General features: G+C 41.3%; 1 protein-coding gene across 1 annotated transcript in view; it reads left to right on the top strand.

Annotated features, from left to right (window-relative positions):
- Window positions 1-1,877: 1,877 nt before the first annotated feature.
- LOC118403893 (bone morphogenetic protein receptor type-2-like) overlaps window positions 1,878-9,444 on the top strand; it is a 50,340-nt gene continuing 42,773 nt past the window's right edge. Inside the window, exons 1-3 of the mRNA XM_035802748.1 lie at window positions 1,878-2,013; window positions 2,358-2,499; window positions 8,905-9,126. Coding sequence (XP_035658641.1) covers window positions 2,436-2,499; window positions 8,905-9,126 — 286 coding nt within the window. The 5' untranslated portion in view covers window positions 1,878-2,013; window positions 2,358-2,435. The remainder of the gene's footprint in view (window positions 2,014-2,357; window positions 2,500-8,904; window positions 9,127-9,444) is intronic.

Genomic DNA, 9,444 nt, shown 5'->3' with positions numbered 1-9,444 from the left:
TCGAATTCAACGTAGAGCGTAATCGGTGCATTTTGCGTCGAGCGATATTGGCTCCTTTAATTTAACGTATTACGTAGAAGCTAACCGGATTTTACCGTAAAACGTAATTCATATTAATTTTTCGAAAAGCGTAATCAAAGTTTCATTAAACTTATCTTGTCTACCGGCAAATTTTACTCGCGAAAATACAGGAAATTGCGTTTCAAAGGGTCTAGATTTCAAAATTTCGCCGGACCTTCCTTGCGATGGCTTACCCATTCGGCATTGGACATGGTGAAAATATGTTGCAGGAGCGTCGCCCCCCAACTAGTAGAAATTTCTTTACCGAACTTAGTTAACATGCAAAATGTGCCCCTTAATAAATGGAGGGAATGGCATTTCAGAGGGTACGGGTCAAGATTTCAATTTTTCTCCGGGCGCCGGGCGGCCCTTGGGCTTGCGACGGCTTGGGCCTCTGGTGCTCAAGACTATCCGGCGCTCGTCGCCCTCAAAAACGTTTCTCTGACAGAAATGTCATTACATTGAGCATATGGTCTGCCAGCAAAATTTATTCCTCAAAATGCAGGAAATGGTGTTTCAGAGGGTACAAATTTCCAAATTTTCCCGTACCTACCTTGCGACAGTTCGTGCTTTCGGCACTCCAAATCTGAAAATGATGTTTGGGGGCGTTGCCCTCAATAACTTAAAACCATGTGATTTTCTAATTGGAATGCTATTTAACTTAGCTTAGTCTGTGAGCAAAATGTGCCCCTTAATATGCATAAAATGGCGTTTCAGAGGGTCAAGATTTCACAATATTCCCGGGGGAGCATGCCCCCGGACGCCCTAGGATTGTCGCGCCTCCACTTTCGGTGCTACAAGTGCTGAAAATTACGTCACATAAGAAATTTGCTGTCGCCGCCTCTGGCCAGCAAGGCGTCTACTAGTAAGTTAAGTTTGAATCTTGTTGATGGAATTATCAGTTTTGTTTACGTGTGCACGTGTTCTGCCGTCGGCGGATTTCAGCCAAAAGACGACAAAGATTTGCATAATGCATTATGAAATTTCTTAATTTAGCGTAGAGCGTAATAAAGTGTCCATAATTTAGCGTATTACGTAGCCGACCCTTCCGAATTTAGCGTACAGCGTTGTCGGTACCCCCCCTTGGGGGCCCTCTTACAACTAGTTAACTATTATTTACATAATGTCGCCAGAAGGTGCTATAGCGAAAGCCGTCCGAGTGGACAAGCAATCGGATGATGACGGTCAGACGACAGTAAGCGCATAGCAAATGCATGGGTGACCTTGCGGCGCCTTGCGTCATACATGTCGGTCCGATTGCTAACAAACAAGTAGGCTAGTGCTTGTGTGCCTGCCTACCGAAAAGAGGAGTTTAAATGCGCTGTGGTATGCCACACGCAGTTTCGACATAGCACTCACGCTGTAGTTGCCCCAGATTTGAGCACAATACATCGGGGAGCAGTACGCTGAGAACAACTCACTTTTTACCGCCGCTGAGCAGTAACTAAACCGTCGGAGGAGTGAATTTGCCCGAGAACATAAGAACGGATACATACACTGTCTTCTATAGTTATATCTGTTGGAAAACCCCCGAGTTCCGCCTTAAGAGCAAGGTTTAATACATGGATTTCTGTGTACCGTACCTAGTAGTACTAGGATGTTTCTACAAAAGCGGTTCTCTCCATACAATATTTTCACTCCGTAACTTACCGTACCTACGGTACACGGAGTGAAAATAATAAATATGACGTTAACGTTATCAATCCTGGCGTTCTCGAATTATCGAGCTCACAGACGGACAGCTACCGGAAACATAACTTCCTTCAATGGCGAAGGTAAAAAATGGTGGACGCCATCCTGAAATTTACTATTTTTTTAAGCATCCAACCTGCTCATGACTCACGGGTCTGGCCGTGTCAGGGGAATATGAGGTGACGTCATCACGCAGACGCAGTGAGGCGGAGGCTGCGCAAGGTTGGACCGTCTGGATCTGGTGTTGCACCGCGTCTTACCGTATGTACACCGCCCGTAACCATCATTTTCTAAACTTTCACTAGCAATATCATCTTGACCGTAGATGTTTCACATGGCATACAGAAAATCTATCAGATCGGCCGTAGAAGACGCAGTGGAAGCGTTTTTAAGAGGCCTAACGTTACCCATGTCTGGCTTTCCGTCTGGGTTTTGTGCAGGGGCCATATTTTATATTATAATAGTTAACGTTAACGTTACCAGTGCATTTGTTATATTTACTATTAATTTTCAATCCAAATGCGTATGCATGATCTGTGGAATTAGATTGTAGCTAGTCGGATTTACACAAATTAGTGTGACGAATTCTCATGATATTTTGACAGATGGACTTCACAGGTCAGTGATTCCCAGTACTGATAAAAGACAGTCGGCTGTGCGGTGTGGGGCCGCCCAAACCCAACATGGCCCGCGGGACCGCCCCTGTCTGCTGCGCCGCCGCCATCGTGGTCGGCTGGATAGCTGGACGTATGTTCCATTTGTTTTTAACGTTACGCTTTTAATATAATGTGAGATGTTTTGGTGAATACATTTTTTTTATACTTTAGCGAAGAAGGTTGACGTTTGATATGTTTTTGTTTGTATTATACAAACAAAAATATAACGTCAACCATCTAAACGTTTCTATTCAGGGCTCGAAATACTTTTTTGTGCTTTCCTGCACTGGTGCAGGTAACATTGAATATTTCTGGCACCAGACATATAATTTTGCCTGCACCACTCTGAGTTTTGGAAGTACGGATCATACCATTGCTATTTTTGTTTCTTTTATACTTAAAGGTGGTAACAGTCAATGCAGCTAATAACAATCCCTATACATCTAAATCAAAGGAAATTTATATATAAAACCCAGTACATGGACCAGTGCAGGTTAGGTGCAGGTAGATACCAGAAATACCTGCACTGCTCCAATTTTACCTGCACTAACCTGTATATCATCAAACTATATGCAGGTGGTATTTCGAGCCCTGTATTAGTAACGTTATATATTATCTTTGTGGTTGTCCAACAAATTGTAAACTACCGTGGCCGACACGTACAATGAGCAACACACTTGTTTACCCGCGCAACACTGTGACCTACTTTGCCTGATCAACACACCTATGGTTTTATTCAGTGGTTATAGCAAAGGACCGACGTTATCACACCATATACAAGGGCCCCCAAGGGGTGGTACCGACAACGCTCTACGCTAAATTCGGAAGGGCAGGCTACATGATACGCAAAATTATGGACGCTTCGTTACGCTCTACGCTAAATTACGAAGTTTCCAACTGCATTATGCAAATCTTAATAGTGTTTTGGCTGAACTTCGCCGACAAATCTTGACCCTCTGAAACATTTTCTGCATTTTGAAGGGCAAATTTTGCTCACAGACTAAGCTAAGTTGAATGGCATTTCAATTAGAAATTCACATGGTTTAAGCTTTAAGTGATTGAGGGCAATGCCCCCAATCATGATCAGATTTCGAGTGCCAAAAGCACAAACTGTCATAATCATAATGTAGGTATGGGAAAATTTTGAAATTTGTACTCTCATGTCCCGGACGTTTATTTTTTTCAGCCTCACAATCCACCCGGTACGTTCTTATTTTGGACGGTACGTTTATTTTTTTTCTGAAAATTGGGGCTTTGCTAAGCCAGGACCCTCAAAGAATTGAAGTTTTGGGGTTTTTGCCCATATTTCCGCGGTATTTTTGCAAAAAATTTACTATTTTTCGGGCAAAACGGCGCGGCTTTCCATGAGCAGCGTATATGCATACGCGGTACTCTTTCGGTGATTTCAGTCGATCTCGCTATGATGCTATGAAGTAAATGTTGTTCTTGGGAGGAAATAAGACACCACACTGACGTTTTGAAGTACAATTTTTACATAAATAACTTTTAGTTTTAATTTAATAGTAGTTTACAGTCTCTGTTTACATCGTAAACCAGCACCTTGCACGAGGAATTTCCGGTCTTGTGGTTCCATGCGCTTTCGGCAGCGAGGCGGAAGAGTGATTCGTTCACATAATAATTTAAAATGCTGGACGTAGAAATAACAACTAAAACTTCATTTCCCTTGTGATATGCGTTTTGACGCTGCTAATTCTCCAAAACGACAGGAATTCGTCGGTAAAAACAGCAAGTTCATAGTCATTTCTATTGCATCAAACCGCAACAACTTCCCTTTGTAGATGCATGTGCCATTATGCCGAGATGGTCACGTCGAAATAAAACTTTCTCTACGTAGGCTTATTTCTTTAACAAAAATCAACCTTAGTCTAGTTTTCACATAATTAACTTTCAGTTAATAGATTTTAATCGTTTTTATACCGTAGTCACTGTATTTTATGCAACACATCAGAATTCTTGTTGCGACATTTACCTTGGTAAAAGTGGAGTCGTCCACTGACCCCTAGTGACCTTGTTTATTAGCTGCTGCGACGCCATCTTGGAGAAATACGTGAAGACGGAGATTTCCATTTTTGGCCCGCGGAATACGAAAATTGGGACAGCGTACATGCATTTCAAGAACCTAAAACATCAGATACATGAACAGACGGTCTATTTCTAAAATCTGCCCATATAGTCTTCCAGTCTGCACAGAAATGACGATGTAGAGAAGGGTAGAAGTGCAAAGAGTCTGAGATGAGAAAAAACACCACGTGAAATTATTCAACAACACTTAGGTGGAAACACTTCGTATAAAATCACATAATTTTGTATGATGTTTCCTTTATTAAATGTTTCCTTCATAAAGAGTCCAAGTTGAGCCTACATTTTGCTGATGTAGTGCAGAAATTGAAAAAAACGTGATCCCCTCGTGGATAATTTAGCGCGGCGTAACGCGGCCGGTGGCTGGACCGAAAATCGTCTGGCCGCGACCGCATTCGACAGGTGACCGCTATAGACTATTTCTTAATGCTTAGGTCAATGGGAAAAATCCAAGGGACCGATGAAAACTGACAGCAATGGCCAGGTGGGCCCTATAGACAGGTGACCCCTAAAGCAGGTTTCTCTGTATCTTTTATTACAAAATTAAGAAAATATCATAATTCGAACAAGATGTCTAGTTCTTCAGCTTATTATTTATACAACTAACTGATGTGGTTCTTAGGCATAAATAAATAAAAAGAACCTACCTGCTCATCATCTTCTTTTCTTTGGACAGAAGTACCATGGTCACAGTTGGATACATGCCAATTTGGTCATTTTCGGGGGGGTATGTTTATTCCGGGGGGTACGTTTATTAGATATTGAAGATTTGTCCGGGGGGTATGTTTATTCCGGGGGGGTATGTTTATTTGGGACATGAGAGTACCCTCTGAAACACCATTTCCTGCATTTTGAGGGACAAATTTTGCTGACAGACTATACAGAAATCTTTATTGACACGACAAAAGTGCAGCAACTTTCGTAAGGTCTACATCAGGGCTCTAGCCAGCGTCCGTTTTTCCGTCAATTGACGGAGATTTGCTGTGTCTGACGGAAAAATTTTAAAACCAATCCGTCAACCTTGAAGGACAAAAATCCTTGTTGGAAGCTACAGGCGGCTTGGGGACGCCGTCCACGGCCGTAAAAGCCACACACTGTTTGTTTTGCTATTGTTATGATTGTTGACAATATGTGTTGGCGCCCTTTCGCATATGATAATCTCATTAAAACCCGTTTTTCAAGGTCTCAGTCCAGTCCTTCTAATTAATTTTCGCGGTTTTCACGATGATTGTAATTGGCTGACGGAAAAAAAATTCGAGCTGGCTAAAGCCCTTGTCTACACGTATAACAACTACTTACAGTACAACTAAACACACATATATGGATATCTATTTAAGGTATGAATAAGTCAACATATTGGATCTAGCATGTCATTTACACTATTGGTTCTATGGTATAAGCATTCGTAGATATATTTGCCTGCTTGTACACAGTCAGGTTATCGCCTCCTAGAATGTAGTTGAATTTATCTATTGAACAGAGAGTAGCAAATTCTTTAGAGCAAGCGGAAAGTAATGTAAACAGCTCTGTGCGTTTGTCATTATATCGTGAACAATTCCATAACAAAGTGACATTTGTCTTTGATCTCATTTGGGCAGAATGGATAAAACCTCTGGTCACGGGAATTTTTGTATATCTTCCGGCTTCTATATTTAGTTTGTGACTAGAGATTCTTATCTTTGTAATTACTCTGCAAAGTTCAAAACTGTGTACATTCGAGAGATACTTTTTTTGTCCGTATCTTTCCTTTAGCGTAGAATAAATGGAAAGTTTGAGTTATTCTGGATAGAAGAATGCCATTCTTGTATGCATATGTCACAGGAGAGATGTCGATCCAGTAGAATCGTCGATTCTCCTAGGAGAGATCTCAATCGGAGCTGGTCCTAGGGCCAGCTCCAATCGGGGTCTCTCCTAGGAGAATCGACGATTCTACTAGACTAAGTATAGATTGCGATCGGGGTCTCTCCTAGGGCCAACTCCGATCCAAACTCAAATGATGCTAAGATATTGGAAACAGACTGCGATCAGGATCTCTCCTAGGAGAATCGGCGATTCTACTAGGAGAGACCCCGATCAGAGTTGGCCCTAGGACCAGCTCCGATCCAAACTCAAATGATACTAAGATATAGGAAACAGCAATACTTTTTATGATAAACAATGATTTTATTTAGTATTAATGCAAGCCTACTAACTCATTAACAACTACACACAAGCCTACTTGTGTCTACAATGTTCACTCAAGACTACCACAATAGGGTCGCTTCTTCAACTTTACTCAAGGTAGACTATAGTATATAGCATCACTTTCATGGTAAATGAGTATGTTTTCTGATAAAGTAATTTCTGATACAGTAGTGGCAAAAATCTTATAATGTGTGAAAGGCACCAACGGGCGATCAATGTGTCAGTATGCAAATTTCACAGCTTGGAAGAACTGGAACAACTATAAACTAAAAGTCGTCAAACAGGTGTCAAAAGATTAAGTAGAGTTTCAAGATAATACTCACTATTTCACACCTATTGGGTACATTTCACTACTGACACTAGTCAGACTTGTATTTGTCTTGAGTGAACATTGTAGAAGTGACACAAGTAGGCTTGTGTGTAGTTGTTAATGAGTTTAAGTAGGTTTGCATTAATACTAAATAGAATCATTGTTTATCATAAAAAGTATTGCTGTTTCCTATATCTTAGTATCATTTGAGTTTGGATCAGAGCTGGTCCTAGGGCCAACTCCGATCGGGGTCTCTCCTAGTAGAATCGCCGATTTTCCTAGGAGAGATCCCGATCGCTGTCTGTTTCCAATATCTTAGCATCATTTGAGTTTGGATTGGAGTTGGCCCTAGGAGAGACCCCAATCGCAATCTATACTAGTAGAATCGTCGATTCTCCTAGGAGAGACCCCGATCGGAGCTGGCCCTAGGACCAGCTCCGATCGAGATCTCTCCTAGGAGAATCGACAATTCTACTGGATCGACATCTCTCCTGTGACATATATATCCTGTAAACGGAGTCGTAATTGGTCTGTTAGCATATCAAAATGATACAACCTTGGGTTTGTCCATACATGCCCACAACCATTATAAAATTGTCAGTTACGTGATTCGTCCAATTAATTATACAAATGTACTCCTATTTTGCATAATTAGTATTGTATTTTGTACAACATTGTGCAAGGAACCCACATACCAAAAATCATGAAAATTCGTTGTTTCCTTCTTGAGTTATCCGCTTCAGAAGTTTTTGACAAAAATGCCCTTGCTGTCCCAAAACTAGTTGCTAGGGGGCCCAAACTTATGTCACTTATTTCTGAGCACAAGAGCTATCTAATACTCAAGATTCATGACCATAGCTCGTTCAGAACACAAGATAGCAAAACTGGAAGTTGCGCTGCAGTACCAAGGGAAGCCTCTGGGGGGCCCAAAATCTCATCATTTACAGGCCACCAACACACCAAGTATGAAACCAATCCATCAAAATGTGGGTAAAAATCAATTGAAACTGTATGAAAATCCACCCCATGGTGAAATAGACTTACTCACCCCTCATTGTATTTAGAATGATCTCATCTATCCGTTCATTACCAAATTTGGGAATTTCTGCCAGCCAAGTTGGCGATGTTAGCCCGAGAACGTATCGAGTGTGAGGCCGACGATGCGCGAACGCGGATGCCATGTTTGTTGTTAAGGTTCACGTTGTGGGGATCGAAGTGGCCGTAGATCCCGACATTTTTCTCTGCAATTTACAAATTGGTGTATATGTAATTCTATTTACTTCAAACAGTAGAAAACATGCTTACTAACTTAGTCATAATTGATAAGTTTCAAACCCCTTTTTTCCTTCAATTTTTGCCCGAAAATGGGGGGGGGGGAGCTGATCATGCTACATATACATATTACAGCGGTCTTCATGGCAAGTGGTTCAGTTTGGCATTAGATGGTTAGTGGGAAAGCTTTGAGCATATGGGAGGATAAACAAACATTTTCTTTTAATATCAATGTTTTATTGAAGTGCACAGAATCAAATTGCTTCTTGCATAAATGCTTTGGCTGTGTTGTTTTGTGGTCTTACAAGCTTCATGTGACTAGCCTGAGTACCATCCTCCGTAGTGGCCGTGGTTAGCAAGCGAAAGTAGTGAGCCAGCGGTCACTACGGAGGATGGTACTCAGGTTATCATGTGACTGTATTGCAATGAGTTCTTGCTTAGTTTGCAGACTTGCAGTCCTTTTCTTGTATGAGTATATCTTGAACTGTATATCTAGAAATAAAGTATGCAATGCACTGACTTTGGTCACAGTTGGCTGTATAATAAAAAGTCTGAAAAAGCGTTGAATGTTACCGGTACTAAGCTTTTACCAGTACATGTATTAACAATGATGTACATGTTATTTTGCAGACCTTTTCTCAGTTACAGCGACGTACTGTGCGTACTATGATCCAGATCAGCGGGCCCATGACTACACATATGAGGATGATATGGACCACTATGGAGAACCCATTGCTCAGGATGAAGTCCTGGCTGATAACAAGACAATGAAGTGTTCTCAAGACAAGGACATCTGTTTTGCCCTCTGGGAGGCTGCTTTGGGGGGAGATGAGATGAAGATACTCAAACAAGGTACAGAATTTTATTCTCGGTTCCAGCATGCATTGCATGTTTTCTCCCCTGGTATTCCTCATACCTCATGTCATTTAACCTTTAGGGTTACAATGGACATATTCTCAAGACTCATTGATTTTGCAAGTAACGTCTCATTTCCATACATTATACAGTTGTAACGTTACCAGTTGAAGATCTTCTCTACCCAAATCATTCACAATTATGAAATTGTTATCTTTGCAACAAATTCGCTATTCAAGCCTCTCTATTTGCACTGGGAATCAAGTCAACCCTAGCCCCTCAGAAAAAGTCAGATAACCGTCTCTAACACAGGAG

Source organism: Branchiostoma floridae, chromosome 16, assembly GCF_000003815.2.
Source record: "Branchiostoma floridae strain S238N-H82 chromosome 16, Bfl_VNyyK, whole genome shotgun sequence".
In the NCBI taxonomy this organism is placed as follows: Eukaryota; Metazoa; Chordata; class Leptocardii; order Amphioxiformes; family Branchiostomatidae; genus Branchiostoma; species Branchiostoma floridae.
Note: the sequence above shows the minus strand (reverse complement) of the source record. Positions and strands in the feature narration are given on the sequence as shown.